The 26,983-nt window shown below is 46.4% G+C and overlaps 1 protein-coding gene, 2 long non-coding RNA genes and 1 pseudogene across 10 annotated transcripts; 2 read left to right on the top strand and 2 right to left on the bottom strand.

Moving 5' to 3' along the window:
- Positions 1-2,886: 2,886 nt before the first annotated feature.
- Positions 2,887-8,491, bottom strand: LOC308472309 (volume-regulated anion channel subunit LRRC8D pseudogene; annotated as a pseudogene). 3 transcript variants are annotated; one of them, XR_013991584.1, is made up of 3 exons: positions 8,338-8,378; positions 7,740-7,916; positions 2,887-4,706 (listed from the first exon to the last, which is right to left on the bottom strand). The product of XR_013991584.1 is annotated as a volume-regulated anion channel subunit LRRC8D pseudogene (transcript). The 3 variants fall into 3 exon arrangements; XR_013991582.1 differs by lacking the exons at positions 7,740-7,916; positions 8,338-8,378 and adding an exon at positions 8,430-8,491 and having other exon boundaries at positions 2,887-4,577; XR_013991583.1 differs by having other exon boundaries at positions 2,887-4,577; positions 7,740-8,412.
- A 262-nt stretch (positions 8,492-8,753) lies between these two features.
- On the top strand, positions 8,754-12,601 carry LOC308472320. Its single transcript, XR_013983428.1, has 2 exons — positions 8,754-8,856; positions 9,000-12,601. It is a non-coding gene; the product is annotated as an uncharacterized lncRNA (long non-coding RNA).
- An 810-nt stretch (positions 12,602-13,411) lies between these two features.
- LRRC8E (leucine rich repeat containing 8 VRAC subunit E) lies at positions 13,412-25,240 on the bottom strand. Of its 5 annotated transcripts, none has more exons than XM_080997025.1 (3): positions 25,076-25,240; positions 17,145-17,283; positions 13,412-15,977 (listed from the first exon to the last, which is right to left on the bottom strand). In XM_080997025.1, exons 2-3 carry the CDS (start codon positions 17,280-17,282, stop codon positions 13,725-13,727), a joined length of 2,391 nt encoding a protein of 796 aa, XP_080853151.1. In that variant the 5' UTR covers position 17,283; positions 25,076-25,240; the 3' UTR covers positions 13,412-13,724. The 5 variants fall into 5 exon arrangements, with proteins under 5 accessions (XP_080853151.1, XP_080853148.1, XP_080853150.1 ...); XM_080997022.1 differs by having other exon boundaries at positions 17,145-17,287; positions 25,076-25,211; XM_080997024.1 differs by lacking the exon at positions 25,076-25,240 and adding an exon at positions 24,839-24,985 and having other exon boundaries at positions 17,145-17,287.
- LOC308472313 lies at positions 18,585-19,361 on the top strand. Its single transcript, XR_013983418.1, has 2 exons — positions 18,585-19,078; positions 19,231-19,361. It is a non-coding gene; the product is annotated as an uncharacterized lncRNA (long non-coding RNA).
- Positions 25,241-26,983: the final 1,743 nt, after the last annotated feature.

Below are 26,983 nucleotides of genomic sequence, written 5' to 3'. Positions count from 1 at the left end.
CTGCAGGGGTTGGAGTAGATGACCCTCTGGGTCCAACTCTACAGTTCTGTGATTCTATGGCACGTACCTCTCACACTTGAAGACCAGCGGGAGTTGAACTGCTCCAAATACGGAAAGAGCCTTTTTCCCTGTCTGCGCTTGGGTTTCCTTTGTGCTTCTTTAGAATTTGTGTACTTGTTGCATTTATATGCCGCCTTTTCTCCCGTCTCTCTCCCCCACCCCCCGCCTGCACTGTTCTGGGGGTTCTCCCCACACTCCGGAGCAGGATGCATTGCACTGCAGGGCATTGCACTAGCGGGAGCTGTCGCACTGCCTTCTGCTAGGTCCGACCTGTTAAACCAAATAGGAAACCAGGAAACGCAGATAGGGAACCAATGGAACCAGCTACAACCTCATGAAAGGTCGCTGGGGATCAGTTTGCTAGGTTTTTAATAAGGTTGTCTATTTCTTGGTATTGTGGAGTACCCATGATAGAATGTTTGCTGGGACATCCAGAGTACAGGTCTAGGAGTCGAAAGAGCTGGGCTTATATTCCTTATCAGAGTTGCTGTGGATCTGTTTCCCATCTAAAATGTGAACTGCAGACTTTTAAGGGTCTGGTGCGAACATAAGAAGAGCCTTCTGGCCCATCTAATCCAACATTCTGTTCTCACAGTGGCCACCCAGACGCCTGTTGGAAACTCACAAGGAGGACAAGGACACTCTCCCTGCCTGTGGTTTCCAGCAGCTGGTATTCAGAAGCATTTTGTCTCCAGCAGTGGAGGCACAGCTAGTAGCCACTGACAGCATCCTCCATGAATCTGTCTAACATTTTGTCCATCACTGCCTCCTGTTTCATAGTTTAACTATGCGCTGCATGAAGAAGTACACTGGAAAGCATGTTATGAGATAACAGCTACCAAAGTAAAGAGCAAAGCAAGCCTTTATTGCATTCTCTTAGATGGTGATCAAGTTTAAGAAGAAAACTGCATGTATATTTATATACGTGCACACACGCCTCCATCCTAAGACACACACATCTTTAATTTTAAATATATGCCTTCTACTTCAGGGGTGGGGAACCTCGGACCCTCCAGATGATGGATTCCAACTCCCATCACCATCAGCTGGCATTACTAAGAATCAAGGATGATAGGACATGTAGTCTAGAAATGTGTGGAGAAGGACCATGGGTTCCCCACATCTTACCTACTTGATTCTTACCTACATAAAAATACATATACAGATTGTATCAGAAGGAAATGTCGAATCCTTACAGACTCCTAGAATTTTTCTGTGGAAGGTGCAATGCTGGCGGGTGGGGGGGGCATGATGCGTCAATTAGTTTTACGTACTGGTTTCCCTTTGACTTTCCTGCCATGGTCTGTCATCTCTAATTCAGATAACATCACCTGCGTGACTTTAGCTACAGTTAAGGATGTTTTGCCTTCAGCTAGAACATTCTGATAATAATGGTTTCTTCCAAGAAAATGAAAACCATAACAGGCCATTTCATTTCTATGGGAGTACAGTACTTTTTGTCTTCTGAGTTCCACTATGTTGCTCCTTTCTGTTTTTGGCATTCTTCCTTGTTTGTGTTTAAAATAAGGGACATTGTCCTGAATTGTTTTTGGAACTGGGGACACCACAGAGCTGTCTCATTTAGCTAGAGACTACTAAGGTTACTTTGTGAGCTTGTTCTTCCAGCTTATCCACACTTCCTCTCATCCTGCTGCTAAAGAGCAGATTTTCAATTGAAAAGGAGTGGGGCAAGGGGGGAACTGCTTGGACCCATGCCTTGAAAGTGTGGGTCATGCAGAAATCTGCAGGAAACTACTTGGACCCATGCTTTCTAGGCATGACATAAGTGAAAGTGTGGACTAGCCCTTTGTCAATCTGCTTACCAGTTAAGAAGATGGCAATCCTATATCCACTTACAGTACTTTAGGAAGCCCCATTAACCACAATAGAACTTCTGGATAGGCATGTATAGGATTGTGCTGTAAATCATTGTTTCTGACTGCAGGGCTACAAGGCCTCTCCTTTTTTATATAGGTTATGGTGATTTTTCATTCTTGCTGTAAGAAACACCTCTTTTCTTATGTCAGTGCCTCATTGACACATTTTCCATATATCCTTAAAGTGTCATCCCTCTAAGACAGGCAGGAAAGGGAGATGCAGGAGGACTTATCCTCTTTGTTTTGGCAGAAGGGCTTGTTGAACCCACACTTGTTTCATTAACAGATGAACGGCTTGGAAATAGAATCATAGAATTATACGGTTGGAAGGTACCCCAAGGGTCATCTAGTCCAACCTCCCGCAATGCAGGATTTCTGCCCACAGCCGTCCCAACCTTCTGGTTAACAGCCAGGCACACTGATGGCCCATTGTGCCATCATATGACTAATACTCTCCTTTGGTTTCAGAAAGTGGATCACTTCACTACCTACAACTCCTTACACTCTTAAACTGAAACTGTAGAGTCCTGCAATTCTTTTTTTACAAACAAACAAACATTGAAAAGATCATTTGGAGAAAATGTTACAGTTTTCTACATTAATTTGTATGTGCTTATGTGTTTACTTTCAGCATAGTTCAGGGAAATCATGCCAACTCAAATCTGCTTCTCTCTTAAAATCTCAGGGCTAGAACAGATGCAATAAATGCTACAGCAATCCTATGCATATTTACTCAAAAGTATGTCCCTATTGGACTTATCCCCAGGTCAGTGTATTATTTGTTGTTGTTGTTGTTGTTGTTTTAAGCAGAAATACAGAAGAGGCTTTGGTTTCTATTGAAGTTTTCCAATTATTGGTGCCAATTCCTTGATCCCTTCCCCCACCCCCAAAAACACAGAGAGAGAGAGAGAGCTGTTATTAACCCCAGGGAGGAAAGTTCACAGGCAACGCAGGTACCTGTTGTTTTTATTGCAGAGCAGCTAATAAAAACTACTGCATTAAAACAGAAACAAAAGTTAAAGGATCCAGTTGTGAATCTGCCTTATCTTCAGCCCTCAGTTAATCAGAATATCAGAGGCTCCTTAAATTGGATCAGACTATTGCTCTGTCTAGGTCAGTATTACTGACCGGCTGCAGTTCTCCATGGTTTCAGACAGGAGCCTTTCCTAGCCCTAACTGGAGATGCCAACGATTGAACCTAGGATCTTTTGCATACAAAGCCCATGCTTAACTATTGCGCTGTACCCCTTCTTCTATATTCATATCCATATGAAATCCATATTCATAATCCCAGCCCAACAAGGACAGGTCTGAACAGTGCATCTTTCATCTTGCCAAAGTTGCTAGAGAGATACTGATGGAGACCCCTGAGAGAGAGAGCCCCAGGTTGTAATGTCAGGAAATGTGATGTGGAATACTGTGGGCTTTCCTAGGTCAGTGGGGCCCATCTTGACCAATGAGGATAGAGAAAGGTTAGTATACCTATTTTTCTGGCTGCTTTAGTCTGGGACTGTTTGCAAGCTTCGGGACTTCCATTTCACAGAAGAGGGCCCTAGGTAGCCTGGCAGCTTGTGAAGCCTTAGTTCTCTGATGCCCTTGAGTATCAATGCACATGCAGCTGCAGCCCTTCAATACTTGCCTTGTGTTCAAGGCCCACATCCAGCAAAGAGCTCTTGCTCATGGCTGAGAGGAAGATGGCAAACCGCCAGGAGTATAGTTGGTCGCACTGATCAGCCATGTGCAGGAGGAAAGCAAAGTCGTTGTAGACATCTGGGATGCCAAGAAAGTGACTGTCTTCTCGCATTTGCTTAAAGGAATACTTCTGCAGCGGCTGCCGCAGCAGCCACATCAGTGGGTAAGCCCCCACCACCCCATAGAGGAATACCAAGAACAGGTAGGTCACCATCAACTTCTGCAGAATGAAAGCCAAGCTGTGGTTACAGAGGAAAACAGAGTAGCCGGTGAGGTTCTTTGTGTCCAGCCAGCAAACATGTTCAAAGGAGATGGCTCCTATGCAGTTGGAGGTGTAGCCCAGCACAGTTAGGATCTTGGCAACTTTGAAGATTGTTTGTCCCATGTAGACCATATAAATCAAGCTGGCACCTTCAGCATGTGCCCTGAATCTGCAGATCTTCTCAAAGAGTGCCCGGCCCTGCTCCCTCTCCTTCCAGTCAAGGATAGGAGAGGATGAAGGGGAAATAAATTGTTCTTGACACCCTCTAGTATCCGTGGTTTTGGGTAGGTCTACGAAATTCTGGTAGACCATTTCAGAGACGGCCTTGATGGTCCAAGGGGACTCAAAGCATTTCATGAGGATGGATAAGAAGTGTTCGATCTTTGAGGACGTCTTAGGGTACCTGAACCAGAAGTTGCTGCTTGCCATTAAAACCAGTGAGTTGACAAGTGCTAGGTAAGGAAAATACTTGGAGAACCAAGGCAAAGCATTCTGATAGCAGACATGGTTTATGTACAGGTACTGCTGGTAGTCAAGGTTGATTGGGCGTCCACTGTTCTCAGCAGAAAACTCTTCATTGGTGGCACTGTCCATAGCTCCAGGCTTGAGCATAGCTGCTGTGGTCTCATTTAGCTTGTAATTCAGTGGCAAGCAGGTCATATGGTCAACAGAAATCAGCAGAGTACCTGAGAGGAGAGAGACCATAAGCATTGCTACTACCAAGTAGTCCATCAGGACATCCCACCAAGGCTTTAGAGTCTGGAACCGAGCGTGGGCATCACCGAGGAAGGTCACTTCTGTCAGGTTAAACATCACTAGAAGCAAATGGTAAGTGGGAATTGAGTAACATCCTTGGCTATTGTACTGAAACAAAGTCTGCTTGTTTAGCACATTTAGCTAGTGATATATATATATATATATATATATACACACACACACACACATACACATACACACACACACACACACACACACACACACCTAAACTGTGAGCAATACAAAGTTACACGGAACAATATAAAAAGTTAAACATTAAAACTGTTCAGCTATAAATGACTAAAATACAGAACTGGTCACACTTCAAGGAAGGCTTGGTTAAACAGAAATGTGTTTGAAATTACAAAACAGAAGGCGCTTGCATAATGCACATTGGGAGGGAGTTCCATCATTTTGATGCTGCCACACTGAATGCTCCTCTCCTGGTAGTTGTACAGCAGGCATTGTGTGGCACTATTGACAGCGCCGTCATTGATGAACAAAGTGGTCAGGCATAACCCAAACTTAGAGACAGTACAGTTATGGCGAGGCTTTCCATACTAGGAAAGGCTTGCCTTGACCTGTTGAGTTTCTGCCTGCCATACAGCTGCCAAGGACACAAGAACCTCCTGTTTCCTGAGCGTCAACCATAAACCAAAGTCTAGGCTGCCATCCTGCACCCACTTACCTGCAAAAAGCCCTGGTTAACACCAAGAGACCTTAGGGAAGATGCATCCTGGCTGCTACGGGGAAAAGAAGGGCAAACTAAAGAGAATCCAAAGACTATAAATAGGACAGACAGAAACAGGAAAAGTGTGCTAAAGGACAGGGGGATTCCTAATGCCTGGTGTCTAAACAACACATTTATCAATCACAGCTTCATTCGTTGGTTAAAAGCATTGACAGGCAGCAGCCCCCATCTTGCAGAAATCACTTAGAAGGGTACCTGTATGTTTTGCTTCATAACTTTCCTGGAAGGCTAGAGCCTTACTTTTTTTTTAAATAAAAAATAAAAGCTCATAATCTGTCCTCCCCCGCCCAGGGGCACCAATGTGGGCAGCAGGGCATCTGTGGATGCCGAGTTGGAACTGCCATTCCAAATGTGAAAAAATAATAATCTAGGGCAGGGAGGGACTTGTAGCCCTCCAGTTGTCACTGGTCTTAGGCTGGATCTAGACACATAAAGAAAGTGTTTCAGGAAAACGCGTTGTAAACAACATAGTGGGAAAGCATGTTGGTGAAAGATGGAATTCCACAGTGCTATCTGGTGTCACAGTGTTATAACGCATATAAAACACTTTTTCCTTACTAATGTAGCTGAGTCCTCAAGCTCCTATCAACCTTTGCCACTGAGGAGTCTGCAACAACATCTGGAGAGCCACAGGTTTCCCAGCCCTGACCTATGGACTCTTACCGTATTTTTCGCTCCATAAGATGCACCTGACCGTAAGATGCACCTAGTTTTTAGAGGGGGAAAGCAAGAAAAAAATATTCTGCGCAGAGCATGTAAGCGGCTCTCGCTTTTCTTGCTTAAAACCCTTCCATCCCTTCTCCCGCTTCACTGTGTGTGGCTCTTGGGGGCTTTTCCGCAAGGTGGGAGAAGGGACTTGACGGGCTGCCCTTCTCCATCCTCGGGGAAAAGCCCCCAAGAGCTGCACACACGCTCCACGTGACTCTTTAAAGGGAGCGCTGAGCAGAGCCTATATGCATCCCAGGTAATTTTTTAAAAACAACCCTGCGTTTTTATTGTGGCTTCTTTGTTATTGTTTTTAACATTGCATTTTAGTTTGTTTTTGTTATTATTTTATCCTGCATGCTGTCTTGATTATGCTTTTGGCGCAGAAGAGCAGGATATAAATACCTAATTGAATAATAAGAATAACTGCAATGAGATGGAGTGGCTTGAAAAATATTCAATACGTGTTTTTTTAAAAAATTCTAAGAATATAATTCATATAGCCATCTGCCGAGATGCTCGCCAAGCAAGACCTATCTCCAAGTCATGAATAGCAACAACACTTCCTTACTCACAGTTTCTCCTTAGATCCTGTAACCAGACTTTGCTTTGTGGAAAGCGGAAAGATGGAAAAATGCCTTAAGGCTGTACAGAGGGTGGTTTACTGTGTGGTGTTTAGGCAACTTTCCATTTCCCCATCTTTGTCTTCCACATCCTACAGTGGATCAGGCAAGTGGGAAATGGCCTAGGCTTAATGATATCTTACTCTGAGTAGATGGAAGAATTACTGTTACTTGAAGTTGAAAAGCAGAGATACCAATAAGTGATTTGCACATTTGTGCTACAAGTTGTTTGTGAGAGGATCTAATCCTGGTGTCTCTGACAGCAGCTGTTGCTTTAGTTCCCAATTCATTTTGGCTGTTGCTGCTGACAATGTTGTTGTTTGTCCACAATACGCGGGGCTCCTCCAGACAACCTGTTTATTCAACATTCATCCTGATATGCTTGCACAAAGCTTACACAATAGTTGGACAATGTCTGATCTTCATTGAGCGTTTGTTCTGATTTATTTATGGGGTAGTTATACAACAAAGAGTATTTATCTTACATTCACCCTTATGTGCGTGCAGGGTCTTTATGTGTCATTGAACCGCCCTTAGACCTGCAAGTACTGTATAGGGCGTTATACAAATTTAATAAATAATAATAATTCATCATCCCACACTTTTGAATGCATTTCCCCATCACTTTGTAAACTGTGAAAAGTCCAATGTTGTTTATTTAAAGTGGATTTGTGATACTAGGATGACAGAGGGTTGCAATCCACTTTAACTGTGCAAACCTAAAGTTCCAGTATGTGTTTGTATTCCTCCCACAAAATATCAACAGTTTGGGGGCACCCTAAAACATCTACCAACAAAACACACGCACTCCCAGACACTCAGCCTTGAAACAGAACCACTTCACTGTTGCCAGATCTGCAGCAGGCTGTCCTTAAATATCATTTAGAAGGGTGGTTTTAGCATGCACAGACACAAGCATTTTTTTGGCTGTGGTTATAACACTGGTTGTGGGTTACATGCCAACCTTCTCTCCCTCTCTGACTTCCTTATCCCATTTGGCATCAATTCCTCACCTGCAGGCGGTTCTAGAACTCTTCATGCACAACCTCTGCTCTTTTCTCTCCCGCCGGCAAGGATCTTCCTCTCCCAGACCCTCTCCTTTGCTTGTGCATTAAGCCTGCACACCACACTGTACTCAGTGCAAGAGGCTTTATTCCGTTTCCATGGCAGCTCCAGGCAGGCCGAAAGGACTGGAGGAAGGAGGAGGGAAGCAAAACTCGTTGCTCGGAATTCATTTGCTTGCAAAGGGATTGCTACCAGTTGTGACAAACTCCCTCACTCACACTTCTTATTCTGTCTTCTGTAACTCACTGTGAAAAATGGGGGGGGGGGGGAGGAAGGAAGGAAGAAGGGAAGGAAGGGGCTAAGCTACGACCACTAAACCACAAGAGAACTCCTCACCCACAAAACAGTTCCCTGCCTTCATTTTCTCTTCATAACAACCCTGTGAGGTAGGGAAGGCTGATAATAACAGCCATAAGGTCATCAGGGTTGGGTGGAGTGGCTTGAGCAAGAAATCTGTTCCTGCATTACACAACTGTGAAATAAAGAGGCTAAAAGGTTTTCAGAATGAATCAAGGACTAATTGAAACTTTGAAGAATGTGACGCACATGGAAACTCTAGCCACACAAGAGAAAGGGAAGGGCACACAAGTTGATACAGGTCAGTCTGAAGATCCACATATCCCTGGTGTAATACTAACATGATAGCCATCACAGCATACTGGCTCTTGTAGGCTGCAAGCTCCCTGGAGGCAGAGGCCTGTTACATGGCACCCACTGTGTGTGCACAAACCAGGACTCCCAGCAGACTGGTGTCTTAATCTCTGCAGCACCAGGAGTCTGCTTTAACTGCATGTTTGGCAGGCTGAACTCTGCTTCAACTACATGTAATACTGGTCTACCTGAGCATTCAGTCATGTGACCCTCAAAGGCCAATCCCTGTCCACTAGGCCCAATAAAGCCTTAGCCCCAGTCTGAGGGACTCTTCTCTGTTGTGATGCCTGCACCCTAAGCCACTGTCCCTGTTTTGGACCACCCACTCGTTCTTTCTCAGCTCCCTCAGCTTCTCTAGGTCCCATAACAAGACCTGAAACCTGACTGACTCATATCTTTTGCATGTATCAGCTGGTAGGTCCCGCCCTTCCTGATGTGTGGTCAGAGTTGGCACAGATGCAATATATTTTGGTCAAGGTTTCATGTACTGTATTCCTTGATTCAGTTTTGCAAAATCTCTCCTTAAAGTTGCATTATTTTTCACTTATACAATACAGGAACATAATCACCCACTCTACACACATACAGTCTTGTAAGACCTGACACAGCCGAACAATGTGGTTGGTTGCAATCCCAGAAATCTGTATGCTGTGAAGACTGGTAAGGAGGCTTAATTCCATATTAGGAATGGACAGTAGCCACCTATTTATTTATTCCCTTTAAAAATGTATAACCTTCCCTTCCAAAAGGAAGTCTGCAGCTAATTGATCGCATAGGAGAACAAATCGCAGTTGTGCATAGGCTGAGTCTTCAGTGGGGTTTGAAGAATCAGCTATTTGACTTATACCTGAAATGCCTTGTCTAGTAGAGTTTGAACAGCCACATCTTTCACAAATAAAAGTGCATTTTATTATTGCTCTTTGAGGTGCTTGAATAATTTTAACCACTAGGTGGCATTACGCTCCAACACACAGCCAATGAACCTAGTGACGTAGCTCATAAATGCTTAAACTGCCGTGTTTTCATACACAAGACCCCCGTGTAATCCAAACAAGTATTTGGGGACCTATTCATTCGTTCATTCATTCATTCCATACATTTGTATGGTGGTAGTGCTGCTGTTCTGCAAGAAGATCAAACCTATCCATTCTTAAGGAAATCAGCCCTGAGTGCTCACTGGAATGACAGATCCTGAAGCTGAGTCTCCAATACTTTGGCCACCTCATGAGAAGAGAAGACTCCCTGGGAAAAACCCTGATGTTAGGAAAGATGGAGGGCACAAGAAGGGGACGACAGAGGACAAGATGGTTGGACAGTGTTCTCGAAGCTACCAGCATGAGTTTGACAAAACTGTGGGAGGCAGTGGAAGACAGGAGTGCCTGGCATGCTTTGGTTCATGGGGTCACGAAGAGTCGGACACGACTAAACAACAAAGTGCTGATGTTGTGACCCACTTTAGATTAGGCTGCAACCTGGTAGTGGGTCCTCAATCCACCAGTTGGCCTCTGATCGAAGAGAGAATATAAATCTGTCAGGTATCCAATACTGGCATAAGTAGCTACTGGAGCAAATGATCCAGTCCGACATCTAATCCATCATGTCTGGACCCTTTCAGTCATTGCCCATATCAAAGGCAGTGGATGTACATAGTGACAATCCCAACTATTTCTGACAGACTCCTCTGTGGTGCAGTGCAGTGTTTTCCCAAATCCCTTGCCTGAAACCTAAGGTGGTGTACTGCTTAGAATTTATTACATTTGTATACTGTCCTTTGCCCACATATCTCAGGGCAGTTCACAACCTAAAAATACAATATAAAAGCACAATATACATGATAAAAACAAGAACAAAAAAACCCACAAGCCAATAACCCCGCTCACCCCCTCCCACACACAATTTTTAAAGGGGTATAAGTTGTCAATCAGCCCAAGGTCTGGTTGAAGAGGAACATTTTTGCTTGGCATCTAAAGGTGTATAATGAAGGCACCAGTTGAACCTCCCCGGGGAACTTCAGACCTGGGCAGGGAGGGAGAGATGCAGGCCCTTCACACCTCTCCTTAGGACATGCCTCCTCCTGAGGCCACACCCTTCATTGGCCCTCAGGTGTCTGGTTGGAATGTGGCCTTGAACTGTGCTTCTCGCTTGCCTGGCTTACTCCCAGGTGCTGGGGTTAGGATTGCAGCCTCATGGTCTCTGCTCAAATGCATAGGTCATCTTCCGAGGCCCATCTTAAGTGTTTCAACCTATTTAGGTTAGACTGGTGGTGGTCAGAGAAAGGGACTTTTCAGTGGTGGCACCGCATTTATGGAATGTCCTCTCCAGGAAGCCCAGCTGGCACTTTATATCCTTTTAGTACAAAGTACATGGGAACATAGGATTCTACCTTATACCAGTTAGGGCTCCTTGTCCATCTAGCCCAGTAATGTTTACTCTGAGCAGCGGCTCAAGTAGGTGAGTCTTTCCTATCACCTGTTATCCTTCACCTGGAGACTGAGGTGGCCTTTTCCATGTGCTTTACCACTAAGTTATGCCTCCTACCCAATTAACTGAAGATCTCTTACATTGATTCTGGGCTTTTACAATGTTTTACATCTGTTTTAATTCTGCTGGCGTTTCTTCTACCCCCCACCCAATGTTATTTAAGTCTTTTAAGTACAGTGGTACCTATGGTTAAAGACGCTTCAGGTTGCAGAATCCGCTAAGCCAGATATAGTACCTCGGGTTAAGAACGTTGCTTCAGGTTGAGAACAGAAATTGCACAACGGTAGCACAGCGGCAGCAAGAGGCCCAATAGCTAAAGTGGTGCTTCAGGTTAAGAACGGACCTCCAAAATGAATTAAGTTCTTAATCTGTAAATGCATTTTGCCAGGAAAACAAAAATGTGAACTGCCAAATAATTACTTTGCTGCATGCTCATGTAAACACCAGGCCTCCCGCCACAGTGTTAACACCATCAGTGTTATTCATGCTACTAAAACATGATCCTGCACAATAGGCCTGTTTTACAACCTTGCTGCAGAACAGCCTCTTCCAATTTTCTGGCCTCAGAAGAACTCCCAAAATGCAGCTATGTTGGTTGGTTTCTCCCAGTGAGTCACATAGCAGGTTCTCCTTCCCACCCATTGCTTCACATTCCCACCCATCTCCTCCTCCTCCTCCAACCACCATGGCATGAGGAATGAGGCCTATTGTGCCATTCCCAGGTATGAAGCATTGGCTGGCTGTCTGGCTGGTTGCCCCAGTGTAGGGCACAGCTTGCTCCTGTCAAAACCAAGGCTCAGCAGCTGAGTCCCAAGGACTGCTGGTGAGAGTGCAAATAGATATGGCTGTCTCCTTGCCACCTTTCTATTTGGTCTTATGAATGTTGACTCAAGTGCAAGTGGGATTTATTCCCGTTATGTGCGCACAAGACTTCAGCCTTCGTTGTTCAGCAGGCTCTGAATTTAGGACTTCATTAACCAAAACAATAATTACCAGGGACTACTGCAACCTCTCCCTTATTGTGTAAGTTCCCTCAAGCAACTAGTTCTCAACAAATGGAAGGTGAAATCATTATCCAACCACCTCTATATATTCAATCAGGCCGAAGACATATGAACTAAACTATTTCGGACCAGGACCAGATTGTGAGGTTTCTAAGGACAAGGCAACTCTATGAGCAAAGACAAGTGGGGGGTTAGGAACATTACACACACACACACACACACACACACACAAAGAGAGAGAGAGAGAGAGAGAGAGAGAGAGAGAGAGAGAGAGAGAGAGAGCTAGCACAGCATCTGCTAAAGGTGTGCACTATTGTTTCTTAATGCCATGTATTTCAGCTCTCTCTTATCTTTAATAAACTTTTTCTAAACATACTTTAACTGGATATGAAGCAGTCTGCTGCCAACAGGTAGGATTCTGAGACCAAGCTTTGCGTTGCTTTGCCATTGAGGAAGCAGGGTCCCTTTCCAATGGCTTTTACATGCCCCAAAGTGCTCTGCAATCAGGTAAAGCAGGAAGAGAAGGCCAGGTTATAGCAGGCCCAGAAGAGTCTGCTTGTGTCTCAAGAGGCCATAAGAGAGCTGAGACCCAAAGGGACAAAACAGAAGCAAGCCCAAGCCACCTGGGAAATCAGCTCAGCCAACTTGAACCAAAGGGGGGGGGGGGAGTCCCACATCTCCTTCATGTGCTAAGCAAAAGGCACTTACCTGCTCTGATTACAGAAAATGGGTAGGAAGAATGTCTGTGCTTATAGGAGGAGTGAGAAAGCGACTCCCCTAATTCAACCTATGCTGGGATTAGAATATGTGGAGAACTGATTAAAGGCTCCAGGGGGAAATGAGGTGGCTTTTCATGAGTGGTAGTGAGGATGGGTTTTCACAGTGCAGTATTCCTTCTCTCTTCCATGTGTGGTGCTCACTGAAATTACGTGAGAAGGCAATGAGGGAGGAAGTGAGTTCTGAAGAGGATCCGAGGTGCGGGGCTCTCCTAGCCTGAAGTGGGAAGTGATCTGAACAGCCAGAAAGTTCAGCTCCAGCACTCAAGCAGAACTGATAATCCAATGTCACCCTGATTAGAATGTGACAAAAACAGAAACCAGAAGGGATTAAGGTATACATGCATATGTACACAGACACACACAAACATAAGAAGATTCCTTACAGTCAGTGGTATGTGAAGGCATTGTGCTCTGGCCGTCCAGTGCTAAGGAACACAGCCCTTCTTTGAACAAAGAAGTAAAAGGAATTAGGCTATTTCCCTGTTGAAGAGTTGCCTGTCCCTGATTCCCCACCCCATGATATATAGGCATTTGAAACCGCAGAAAAGAAAGTTTTCTAATAAGCTCAAAAGATGGGCTTTGTAAGCTACAGGCCTGCGAGCTGAACACATTGATGAGGAGAAGGGAACAGAGATAGGAGTTTTGAACAAAACAATCCCGCAAAGCCCCAGGGCATTTCACAAAGATACACGAGTACACCACACATGTACAAAAATAGCTATAATGATGATTTGGTCAGGTGTAGCTGTGCTTCCGCCCCCGCCCCAATGGATAATTCCTGTGGTCTTATCCATTCAGAAAACAGGGTTGTTTATTTTTTAAAAAGTCACTTTCTACTTTTGCTCTTTGTTGTGTCTTTTCAGTTCCTTTGCTCCCTTATTAGGGTGAAAAGTTCCCATTCCCTCCTTGGTTCCAGCCGAAGATAGAACTTCAGCCAGCTCCCCCATTCAGTCCATGTTTGGATTCAATGGGGCCAACACATGAGAAGACACCCCTGTCCCCTTTATCATTCTCCTCATCACTGATCCTCCATTTTCTCCCTAATTTCCAAAGGCAACGCCTCATAAAGACTGCTCTCCACCAGCAGGCCACTCCGTTTGAGCACTGGGCACTGGCCAATCTCCAAGGGAAGGGCCTGAAGGGGGTTTCCTCTCAAGTCTAGTGTGGAGAGTGAAGGCAGCCAACTCACACGGTCAGAGAGGCGGTGCAGTTTGTTGTGTCCTACTTTGAGAACCCTGAGCTGCTTGCAGAAGAAGATTTCGTTTGGCAGTGCCTCTAAGGAGTTGTGAGAAATGGCAAAATGCTGAAGGCTCTGCAGGACTCCCATCCCGGGGGGGATGACCTGGATATTGTTATAGGAAAGGTCCAAAGTGTGCAGCCTAGAACACTGGAATAGTTGGGAAGGGAGGACCTCAATGCGGTTATGGCTGAGGTCAAGCTGCTCTAGGGTCTTGAGCTTGCGGAAGTGTTCAGGAATGCTGGAAATGTGGTTGTGCCAAAGCTTGAGGCACACCAGCTTGCGGCAATGCTGGAAGCTGATGATCTCTGCAATGGACTGCAGCTGGTTATCCTTGAGGTCCAACTGCTGCATGTTCACCAGGCTGAAAACAGCATGGGGGATGCGTTCCAGGTTGCAGTTTATCAGCTCCACTTCTTGCACAGAGAAGAGCTTCTTGAGGTTGTTGAGGGTCACTAGCTTAGTCCCATCGTTGTAGATCCTGAGCTTCTGCAGATGGGCGGCAACGTCAGACACGCTAGGTGGCAGTTTTGAGATGTTGCTGTGCAGAGTCAAGGTCTTCAGATTCCTCAGCTCACGCAGGTTCTCCAGAGTTCCTGCCCGGCCCATCTCTGGACTGAAAAGTCCCGAGATGTGCAACTCTTCCAAGCCTCTCAAGTTGTAGGTCCATAGCGGTATATCTTTGATGTCATCAAACTTCACAGTCATTACCTTCAGCTGCTCACGGAAGAACATAAGAGAGGTGAAAGAGAGCTTGACGGGAGAGTTGATCAGTGTGAGCTCCTGGAGCTGGGCCAGCTGAGTCACTGAGGGTGGGAATGTCACATCTTTGAGGAGCTCCAGCTTCAGGGACTGCAGCTCATTCAGCTCAAAGGTGGTGTCAGGCAACCCTGGTAGCATGAAGAGATGGAGCTCCAGCCGGCCTTGGGCGTTGGTTTGCAGCTTCTGCCGCAGTTTGTCCACCGTCCACTCATGACTGAGGTTGATCTGCTTGAGTCTGAACTCGCTGACCTCAGAAAGGAAGACAGCAAAGCGCTTGGAGTAGAGGGAATCATACTGGTCAATGAGGTGGAGCATGAAAGCAAAGTCGTTCTTGACGTCAGGAATGTCGCTGATGCCTGTCTCATTGCGTGCAAATTGAAAGGAGTACTCTTTCAGCGGCCGGTGAAACAGCCAGTAGAGCGTGTAGAGACACGTCATGCCATATATGCCAAGGAAGCAGATGTAGCAGATGGCCAGTTTGGAGAAGAGGTGGGCTTTGGTGTGGTTGCAGCAGAAATGGTCATAGCCTGTCATGTCCTCCATCCTGACAGTGCATGGCACAATGAAGCTGATATTGGAAACCAAGGCTGCATTGTAGGCAATGATGACGAGAAACTTGAAGACTTTGAGAACGGTTTGGCGGATATACATGGTGTAAAGGATGTCTCCTTTTTCAACGTGGAGCCGGAACTTCTTCACCTTTTCAAAGAGAGCCTTGGCCTGCTCCCCTTCCTTTTTGTCCAATAGGCTAACCGGGGAGGTCTCTGAAACCTTCTTTTCTGACACCGATCCCCCGGGGGGGTTGAGTTCAGCTGTCTCGCTGGGAGCACTGCTTTTCCTCCTCCGGTACCCCTTCTCTAAGAATGCATTTTCCTGGTTATCCCCAGAGACTTCAGAGATGGCTCGAGTAGTCCAGGGCGAGTCAAAGCACTTGCTCAGGATGGAGATAAAATGCTCAATCTTGGAGCTGGTCCCAGGAAACTTGAACCAGAACGAGGTGCACGCCATGAAGATGAGGGTGTGGATGACCACGAGGTATGGGAAGTATTTGGCGTACCAATGGAGGGCCGTCTCATAGCACATCTGATTGATGTAGCTGTACTGTTGGAGGTCTAGGTTGTTCTTCAATCCATTCATTCGCTGGTTGGCAGAGGGTCCTACTGGCTCAGAGACATTGGCTCTCTTTTTCGTGAAATCTTCACAAGATGCACCAGTGAAGGTTGTGCCATCAGGCACATGGTTGGGAAGGCAGATAATCTTATCTTGTGTTACCTGTCACATCAGGTTAGGAAAGAGAAGAGAGGAACATGATATAAAACAGTACCTGGTGGTAGAACGCAACAGTTTATATGAGGTGGGGATGAACAAGTACAGCCTTGAAGTGGCTGAATGGACTGTACCTCTTCATATTTTTTTTAAAAGTCCCTGCAGGTAGAAAACTAGCATAGCAAGGAGTAGGCTGGTCTAGAACAGCTCTTTCTGATGTGCTGGTTTCACTTTTAAGGAGTTTTTGTTCTACATGTTATTTAAAAAGGCATCCTCCCCCAACTGTAGTCTGAAATGATAAAGTCTAATATCTAATACTGCTTCATGTATAGTCAAAATGGACCTAATTTAAATGAACTGATAATCTAGTCTTAATACTAAAGGGGCCAAGGGGAAATCTGCCCCTGTATAAATCTGCTAATAACTCGTCTGCATGCATTTTCTATGCTGTGTCAGCTATAGGGCTATAGGGCTGCGTTTTCAATACTGATTAGAGAATGAGGGGGTTGCATGAGACATGTCTTATCTTTCCTTCCCAAGGATCTAACCCTCTGTGGGCTTCTTTGGATCTGAGGAGAGTTATGATAAAGCACTGGCAAGAGAAGGTGAAGTCATGGCACAGAGGTCCTTCCCAGCCCTGCTATGGTATCTATCACCTAATACTTCATGCCCTTCACACGGGATAGAATCTAAAAAGTTGTGGCTCCCGGGCTGCATGAATCCAGTATACTCAGTACTCAATCCCTCATCTCTGCCGCATAGGGTCTTCAACGTTTGGAGAACAGGGCCTCCCTGCCTACGTTACTGAGGCTGCACAGTGCTAGGCCACCACCCCTTACAAGTGGTTGGATGCAGAGAATCCAGCCCCCCAGGCTGTAGAAGTTGACCATTTCTGTGCTGGGGTCGTTTCCACCCTTGCCCAGACTGCCCCCAAATATTTAGAGCCTCTTCTCCCACAGGCAGTGAGTGGATCATCACCCCAAGATTCCAATGATTCCAAGATTCCAATTCTCCTTCCTTGGAGGTTTTTAAGCAGACGTTGGATGGCCATCTTTCATGGATGTTCTAGCTGAGATGCCTGCATTGCAAGGGTCCAGTTCTACAATTCTCTGATTCTATGACACCATGGCAGCATCTAGGCACTGCGTGGGCTCCCCCCCCATACTCACTCACCTGCAAAGTGCAGCCAAAAACTCCTATCATCAGCATGGCTATAGTGATGTACTCGGCCAACACATCCCACCATGGCTTGAGAACCTTGAAAGCAGGCTGCTGGTCTGTGAACTGCTTGAATTCGGCCACCGGGATCATACTGCCTGCCAAAAGACAGTGAAGGATTAGAACAGTTTAGACAGTGAAGGATTAGAACAGTCACCTCTCACTTTTAGCAATGCTGGGCTGGCTGCAGGGCCTATAATCTCTCCCTGTTCTTGCACAACCTAGGTGTCCTTTGTCCAACATACATACACCACTGGGACAATGCCATGTACATGAAGAGGGAGCTGCCTTCTAGACTGGTGCCTGCCCTAAAACACTTTAATAGCCATTGTTTACACCTGACAGAAAACATAGCCAAGTTAGGCAGATTCTGGCATCTACTGCAGTAGCATCTCTAGGCCCATAAGGACCCCTTGCAGTGCTTTGACATGCTACTTCCTCTTTCATGGGCCAGCATCCACATCTCACAGTGAGGCAGCTTATCTCAAAGACCAAGAAAACCCATTGTTTCTATATGGCTGCCACACCCAGCACTGAAGCAGGGCAAGGCAGGGCTATCTGGTCAGCAACACTGCTGCAGAGGGGACTCACCCAAGGATTCAAGAAACTGCCATTCCTCGCTTGTGTTTGCTAACGTATTTAAATACACAGGGAAAATAGAAAAATACAGATAGCAACGCTGGCAACCTAACAGCCCCCCAAAGTGATGATGCTAATAGATTTTATTGTGGTAGTTTGAAGTACAAGCCTATGTGGAAGCAAAATTTTATTTTTAGGACAGGTATTTTTTTGTAGGGTCTGGTATTGAGAGTTGAACAAGAGAGGTATATTCACAGTTTGGACCCTGGTCTTGGGGATGGAAGGACCAGACTCAGGGCCACATGCATCTGCCTGGTATATGATGCCACTGAGAATATAATGCCTGATAAATGTCACACTGGAATAACGGGATCAGTGTTGCCTATTCAGACGATCCCACTATGCTACCAACTATGCTGCCTTCTATGCAAGATTCTCAGAGATCTAAATGCACAGCCATGCCTTCTTCATTGAGGAGGGCAAAACCTACTCACTCACCCAAATAGAGTACTCATGGTGAAGATGGATCTGGCTTCCAACACCACCAGGAGAAAATCTAATCTTTGAATGGACTGGTGTAGGTATGGCAATCTCCTTGCTATAGCTTATGCAAATTTCCTTCCTCTCCTCTCTTTTGGTTTAGGATGGGATGGCAGAGTCTGAGTCAGGAGTTACATGTGTATCTGTCCTCTGGATGACACCTTCTGCAGAAACCCTGAAAGAGCAACCTTCACAGCTACATTCCTGCCCAGCACCTAGACTCTGGTACCATAGAACAGAGCAGTCTCTGAGATTCTGGTTGCTATAGTAGTGCTCTCGCTACACTGGCCTGGCCAAAGATGTTGGAGGAGCAGCATGGAATGTGCCAAGGAGAACCAAGGACATGGAAATGCTAATCCTGCCTCTAAAGTCTAGTGCTGCCTCAGCCCCACCAAAATCCAGAAGGAAGATACTCTTTAGCAGTATGATCAGAGGGTGCGATCTGTTTTCATCTCCCTTTCTGTTTATCTAATGACCCCCAACATTGACTTCTCTTCTCTTGGTAGGCATGTAGGATCTGGTTCTGATGGTCCTTGATTGCTCTGTGCTAGTCATTCTATCGAAGAGGAACATAAACAGAAACTGCATGGGCAAAATTCAGAACAGCAGAGGGCAGCATGGCAGCAGACTGAGCATCCATGGAATCTGGTGGTCCCTGAACGGCTTCATCAGTTTCACCACACATTAACTGTGTGTGGATGGCTGTGGCTTCTCAGTACAATTGCAGGTTCCCAACAGTGTGCAAACAGTGAAATGTGTATATACGAAAGGTCAGCATGAAGTTTAGGTGTTGGTTAATGGGGGGGCGGGGGAACCATGTAGGGAAAACATACTGTGCTTAGTATGGTACAGAGATTTTCTATATTATTTTTTTCATAACAATAATAATTAATTGTGTTGTGAATCACCTTTCCTCCAACAGAGCCCAGAGTGATGCACAACAAAGGATAAACAACAGAAATACATCAATGATGAAAACAAATACAGAGCTAAAAGCAGTCAACTGATGTTTCCATCTCCAGTTCTGAAACATTGCACTACTGTACATTGATACATATGCCTCAGGTGTTTGATTTATCACCATCTACGTCTCATCTTCATCAGGCAGGATTCATCCAACTTGACTGATGAAGTTATAGTTCCAAAGTAAATAACATTTTAGAAAAAGTGTGAAAAATATGCTTCTCTCTAGACTCACCCAATACCAACATTTCCTTAATCTAAATCAGACTCCCAAAGCTGTGTGGTTTAAGAGATGTCAAATTGGACCAGGATAGATTGACCACTGTCATCCATGTACTGGTAACCCTCCCCCCCCCCCCCGAGTGTATTGCTGCAATACAGTCTCTGTAGGGCTCGACTGTTGACTGGGACTAAGACTATCGCCATCATGTTATGCTACTGCAGAAAGAATTGCACTGGCTGCTGATTAGTTACCAAGCTAAATTTAAACTGTTGGTTTGGGTATACAGGTTGAGACTAGGATACCTAAATGATACTCTTACCTCTTGTATACCCAGTTGGTCATTGCACTCTGAAAGGGATGGGCTGTTCCATATGATACAGGAGTCTGGCTTTTAGCATGGAGGTACCTACTCTTTGGAATTCCCTCCCATTTACACATCAGGCAGGCACTGTCTCTATGATATTTGCAGCGTCCATTGCAGACCTTCCTTTTATTAACAAGCCTTTTAAGTGGAGATCTTTTGTATTAGATTTGAAATCATTTTTCTTGTTTTTCTTGTTGATTTTTTTCCACTGTGAAATCACTTATCAAGAGATTTTATAGGAAACAATAAATGGAAATGAATAAATAAATGTGGTAGACTCGCTTTGACTCTACAGAGTCAGCCAAATGGTTTAACCGAGACAGGCCTGGCAGCAACTGGCAAAAAAGTCCCCCAGATCAAAGTCAATTTTGATGGTGGAAGGGCACTTCCACAAAGAGACTATTGAAAGTGAGAAAAGGTGTTGGTTTCCATTATCCTTCCCAGCCTTCCAAGAGTTGTAGAACTTGTTTTCTCACCGCTACTAACCTGTTACAAAAGATCATTGGGTGCAATTTACTAAGACGCTCCTCACGGGCAAGTGCAATGATTAACAAGAGGGGTGTTGTTATTGACTGCACCAGGGGAGACCCCAAAATCACCCCAAGGAAAGGGCAACCAGGATGACCAAGTGGCTTGGAGCAACTTCCACATGAGAAAAGCTTACAACATTTGAGGCTTTTTAGTTTCAAAAAAAGTCAAGTAAGCAGGGGACGTGCTAGATAGAATTAGATATGGAGTCGAGAAAACAGAAGTTATTCCTCCCTCTCGCATATACTAGAACCCAGAGACATTCAATGAAGCTGAATGTCAGAAGATTCAGAACAAAGGAAAGCCCTTCTTCGTGCAGTGTGTAGCTAAACTGTGGAATTTGCTCCCACAAGATTGAGGGTTGGCCACCAATTTGGATAGACAAATTTGTGGACGTTCTGCCTCCCCTGTCGAAGGCAACATGCCTCTGCATACTTGTTTGTGGGAAACACAGGCAGGGAAGTTCTCTTGCAGGATTCCCATGGGCATCTGGTTGGCCAATGTGATGCTGGGGAAGATGAATCTTTGGCCAGAACCAATATCCCTCCATGGTAGATCATTGGTGCTGTTCCCCAACGTCAATTTGTCTCCTTTTGCTGAGAGCTGGCTCATGCCCTTTCTTAGCTTCTTCCATAAGAACATGTCTGAACAGCTGAAACAGACACAGTCTGCATAAGGTTCTGGTTTCTATGAGCACCAAACCAGCCGGGTAATTATCTCTGAAAGTTACCATTCAGAGGAAGCAGCCAAGGGAAAAAGAAGCAGGAGGGGGTGAACAGAGGGCAAATCCAGCAATTTGAATAATCAAGCTTTTAATGGGACTTGTAAAATGTTCTGAAAGTAATGGAACTTATATAAAAGTTAATGTTATGAGTAGTAATTTTCCATAGAAAGATCTCTTGGAACAGAAATAGCTTCAGGGCGTCCTAGCTACCAGCTCTTCTGCTTCTGTCTCCGCCCAGTTTAAGGAAAAGAAGTTTTTTTAAAACAACAACAATATGCTTTGGTTCCCAAACTACCTGCCTTCCATGCTAATCTCAGATGGCATATACCTTCCAAAAAAAGAGAGTGGAGCACCCAGGAATTCTGCCTTCCAAATCATTTCCCACACCTGCTAATCCCTCTGCCTCCTCCTGCTCCTTTCACAAGCCACCTTTCATCCTCTCTCCACTAAAATACATCCCATTATTTATTTCATTCCACCTTTTTCTTTAAAAAAAGCCCCTTGGCGTAAAGCAGGGGTGGGGAACCTCATGCCTGCAGGCCAAATGCAACCCTTGAGCCCTCTCTATATGGCCCTTGGGACTCTATCCAGACCACACTTCTCACTATCCCTTCTCCACAGCCTCTCCCCATATTAAACCATCCCGGACTCTGTGTTCATCATCTGAGGCCCTTCTTTGTACACCTCATCCACATGAGGTCCAGAAGGCAGCGGGCCTTTTCTGCAGTGGCTCCCCGTTTATGGAATACCGTATTTTTTGCACCATAACACTCACTTTTTCTCTCCTAGAAAGTAAGGGGAAATGTCTGTGCGTGTTATGGAGCGAATGCCTACGGGTGGCGGGGGGGGGATCTGCTGCAGTTGTGAGCAGAGGATCCATGGTTCCCCTTCCTTCCCTCCTCCGTGGCTCGCTTTGAAACAGCAAAGCGGGAGAAGAGCCGCTGAGTGGGGAGGAGAGAGGGACAGAGAGCCTGCTTCTTTAAAGGAGCAAAGCGGGAGAGGAGAGGAGCCGCTTGCATGAATGTAAGCGGCTCCTGTCCGGTTGGTTCCTTTAAAGCAAGCAGGCTCTCTGTCCCTCTCTCCTCCCCACTCAGCTCGCTAAATAGCAGCAAAGTTTTTCAGCTCTCTAAGCCGGGGATGAGCGGGAAGGAGGGAGAAAAGCAGAGCCTGCTTGCTTTAAAGGAGCAAAGTGGGAGAGGAGAGGCGCCTTCTCCCCTTATACCCCTCTTCTGCATTATTAGCAGCATCCTTCTCCACCCACCCCACGCGTGCTCCTTGTCCCTTGAGTGCTTTTCCTTCCCTCCCCACTTAAAACGTGGTTACAAAGCATGGATCCACATGGATCCTCAGGATTTTTGCACTGGGTCACCCCAAATTCACCATCAGATCACATAGCATGTCCATGGCTACATCTTGCACCAAAAAAATCACGCACCCACTGTTGCCTGGGGCCGCAGTGGTGCAAAAACGTGTTTACAAAGCATGGATCCACATGGATCCTCAGGATTTTTGCATTGGGCTACTCCAAACTCACTGTCAGATCACATGTCTGTGGCCACAGCATGAACCACAAAAATCATACATCCACTGTTTCGTTTAGAATATTTTTTTTCTTGTTTTCCTCCTCTAAAAGCTATGTGCGTGTTATGGTTGGGTGCGTGTTATAGAGTGAAAAATACGGTACTCTCCCCAGGGAGGATCACCTGGGCCTTCATTACATATTTTTAGGCACCAGGAGAAAACGATACTCTTCAGCCAGGCCTTTGGCTGATTAATATCCTATAGCCTTTCAAATGTATCTGTGGGAAGGGGGTTGTTTTGGTTTAAAAAATTTTACTATGTTTTATCGTGAATTTTATTATGTGAACCACCCTGAGATCTTTTGATGAAGGGAGGTATACAAATTTATTAAAGAAATAAATAAATCACACTTTGAGGGGTTTTGCCTGGCTGGAATGTGTCCTTGAACTCTGATAATGTCTCCTGCCTGTGTGGATAAAAGGAAGGAATGGAGGGAAGGAAGGAAGGAAGGAAGGAAGGGAGGGAGGGTGGGTCTGCAGGTGCCTAGAGAGCAAGAGTAAATCAAGATGTGTTATAATTAGGGAGGTTCTGTGCCAGACTGACTGTACAAGTCCTTATCCCCCTACTTCCAGTCCAGACTAAATACTTTCTAAATTACAGTCACTCCAGCGGCTGTGTGTCTATGTATTATCTTCATCAAAGTGGAAACAAAACAAGAGGTACATCAAGCTGTGGTTTCATTGTCTCAAGCTGCAGACATGCCACACGTTTAAAGCACACCCAGCCAGAGAATCCTAGGAACTATATAATAGTTTGCTAAGGGTGCTAGGAAATGTAGCTTTGTGTAAACTACATTTCCCATGATTCTTTTTTGTAGGGGGAGAGGTGCTTTAAATGCACGGTGTGTAAATGTGTTTGCAGCCTTTGAATACACAACTGTGTGGGAATAAGCAGCTCCCAAACTCTGTCAAATAAGCTGAAGAGTCTCCCAGAAATAGGCAGGTAACACTGAAAGGGAGCGGGGAGCAGGAACTGCTAGCCAACTTCCCCCTGTAATTGTTTATCTTTCCTATCAACTAGTTTTCCTTGCTGTTCTCCCCACCCATTCCTTGGAAAAAACAGTATGTAAGTAGAGACAAAGCAATGAGTACCTGCTTTAGAACGCTTGAAAGTCCAAGACTATTTTTCACCCAAGGAGCATAACATTTAGTCGGGGTTGGTGGTACCTAGTCCTCCCCTTACTCCCCTCACCCCTGCAGTTTGAGAGACACACAGAGAGAGCGCTCCTGTATTTAAAGATATTGGAAAACTCTAGCAATTACTTTAAGCTGTCATAGTTTTAAAAGTTCCCCACCACGGGCAGCCCATTATGCAATTTGGGTAGAGATGCACCATAGCATATTTAAAGCACATGGCTTCCCCTGATTAATCCTGTAGACTGTTGTTTACCTCTTAAGCTACAGTTCCCAAGAAGCCGTGTGCTTTAAAAGTATGGTGGGGCCAAAACAGTGGATACAATTAAAGAACCATAGAATTGTCATCTAGTTCAACACAACTGGATCACATTAAAAGTCCATCTGGTCCAGCGTCCTGTTCTCACAGCCAACCGGATGCCCATGGGAAGCCCACCAACAGGAGCTGGTCTCAATGCCCACCCGCCCCCCTCACCCTTGGCTACCACCATCCACCCAGGCTCACCAAGCCCATTTCCAGCGCTAGGGCTCATCCCTGGGGGATGTGATGCAATATTAAGGAAGGAAGGCCCCTTTGTGCATGCGCAGGGTGCCATTCCAGCCGGACCAAATGGAGTTGGGGGGGGGGGGAGAGCTTCCTAAACTCGGGAGCTACAAAATAAGCAAGTTGAGGAGATCTCTTCACCCAACGTGCCTTCATTTACGAGGAGTAGATCTCTCTAGCGCCCCCCTCCGCACTTTCCCACTCCATCGGTCAAAGGGGAGACCCCACCGCCTGCTAATCTTGCCCCCATAGTTTACCCGAGTGCAAAACGCGCGTTCACAGGGTAGCCATGCACAGCATCTCCAGGCACCGTCGGTGCGCGCGCCAGGCTCCCGTTGCTGTCGGGGGTCTAGGCTCGGGCATCACCTCGTCGGGACCTCATCCACGTTCTGGGAACGGGCCGGGCAGAGGTAAGGTTACATGCTCGCTTTCTTGCTGGCCAAGGTGTGTGGGGGGGGGGGGGGCAATACCTCTAGCGGCAAAGTCAGGGTGGGCCGCCCGCCGTAAGCGCGCTGCCTAGGAAGTTCCACGAGGAGCCCTGTGGGACTCCTTCCAGGTAAACACGCCGGCTCTGGCCGGATCTTGAGTCCCCCTCCGCGGCCACACTTTCGAGGAAGTGAATGGGGCACGCTTCGGTCCCTTTATGAGTCGATCCCGCCTCTCCCTAAAACCGACGTCCCAGCCTGCGTAAAGACGCGCACACTCACCGACGGTTCCCCCCAGCCGCTTGCCTGGAGTTTGTAGGCTCTCGCTGGCTGCCCCGGCCGCCCGGAAGCACCTGAGCCGGCTTCCTTGTGGCCACCTGCGCTAGGAGGCAGCGGCCCTTGCTGGCTTCTCCGGCGCCGGCGGCGGTGTCGGCCGGTACAAGTGGCGCCCTCCTCCCGTGCCGGGCCCGTCCCTCCCCAGGCGCCCGGCGCTCCCGCCTCCCTGCCCATTCCCTTGAGCTGGCTTGGGGAAGGGAGGGAACCTCGCGCAGGGCGCCGCCGCCCAGCCAAGCACCGAGCGAGAGGAATCCGCCCCGACGGCCCACGCGAAGCAAGGAAGAGCAGCCCGAGACGGGCCCAGGCCGGGAACCACCCACTGGAGGGTTGCCATTTCCAACTCCTCTCACGCTGCCTTGGAACCTCCCTCAAGGATCGCTGGACGTCTGAAGCAGATTCAGGATGGGGGGCGGTGCGGTGTTGGGACCTGGTGGATTCTGATGGACGGCTGACCCCACATGGTGACCGCCATTCATGTGGATGTGGCAAAATGCAACAAAAGGGTTGGCTAGCCTACTGCCTCTTGACTCCTTCCACAGCTCAGAGCTATATCAGGAGAAAGTGAGATGACATCTCAGCAAGATCCAAAGTGCATCAGCCTGGTCACCACTTGTGGTGGTGGCTTTGCCCTTCTCTGTTTATCTCAAACCACTGTAAGGCTGCAATCCTAAACACACACGACCTGACTGGGATTAAGTCACATTAAACGTAGCAGGACTTCTTTTGGAGTGAACACGGGGCTCCCATGAGGCAAGGTCAGGCGATGGCCTCAGGCGGCAGGATCCACAAGCAGCAGACCTGGCCTCCAAGAAATGCATTGCCCGCTGCTGCTGCCACAGTGGCATCAACTGCTGTGGTGCACTCCTTGGAGGATAGAACTGCAGACTCCCCAATAGCACATCTGCAGTGGCCTTTTAGCAAACAGGAGGTGCTGTTCCTGATGTTCTCGATATACTGGTAGATCTTTATTCCCATCATAGAGTTGGCAGGGGCCCTGAGGAACATGTAGTCCACCCCCTGCAATGCAAGAATATGCAGCTGTTTCTTACAGGGATTAAACCTGTAACCTTGGTGTTACCAGCACCACGCTCTAGTCAGCTGCGCTATCCTTGTCAATGTCCACTTCTTGTTCCCTTGGGGGAGGAGGCATGCCATTTTGTGGTTTGCCTCAGGTGCCAAAATGTTTTCGGCTGCCCTGATTGAACACATCTGGGATTGCTGTGCTGGAGTAGACACACAGGAGTGTAAGAGCACCTGTGTCGCTCAGCCTCTCGTGGCTGGATGACCAGGCCCCTGAAAGTGTGACCAGGGATGCTAGCATTCGATTGACGTTGGAGAAAGACTGAGTTGAGAAATAAGACCAAGGGTACATATTGATATCGGAATGCATTAGATAAAATGTAAAGAAATATACAATAATAAGAGTACATTCATTTGTAAAAAAGTAATATCCAACGGGATAGACAGGAAGTCCAAAGTGTTGGTACATATATGATTTTGGAATAGTTTTTTTTGTCCTTGTTGCTTTTCTTTAGGTATACAGTGGTACCTTGCAAGACGAATGCCTCGCAAGACAAAAAACTCGCTAGACGAAAGGGTTTTTTGTTTTTTGAGCTGCTTCGCAAGACGATTTTCCCTATGGGCTTGCTTCGCAAGACGGAAACGTCTTGCAAGTTTGTTTCCTTTTTCTTAACAACGTTAATACAGTTGCGACTTGACTTCGAGGAGCAACTCATAGAACGTGGTGTGGTAGCCTTTTTTGAGGTTTTTAAAGACTTTGGTGATTTTTGAAGCTTTTCCAAAAAGCTTCGCAAGACGAAAAAAATCGCAAGACGACAAAACTCGCGGAACAAA

Source organism: Podarcis pityusensis, assembly GCF_964106645.2.
Source record: "Podarcis pityusensis genome assembly, chromosome: 2".
Taxonomy (NCBI): Eukaryota; Metazoa; Chordata; class Lepidosauria; order Squamata; family Lacertidae; genus Podarcis; species Podarcis pityusensis.
This window is presented reverse-complemented; position numbering and strand designations above follow the sequence as displayed.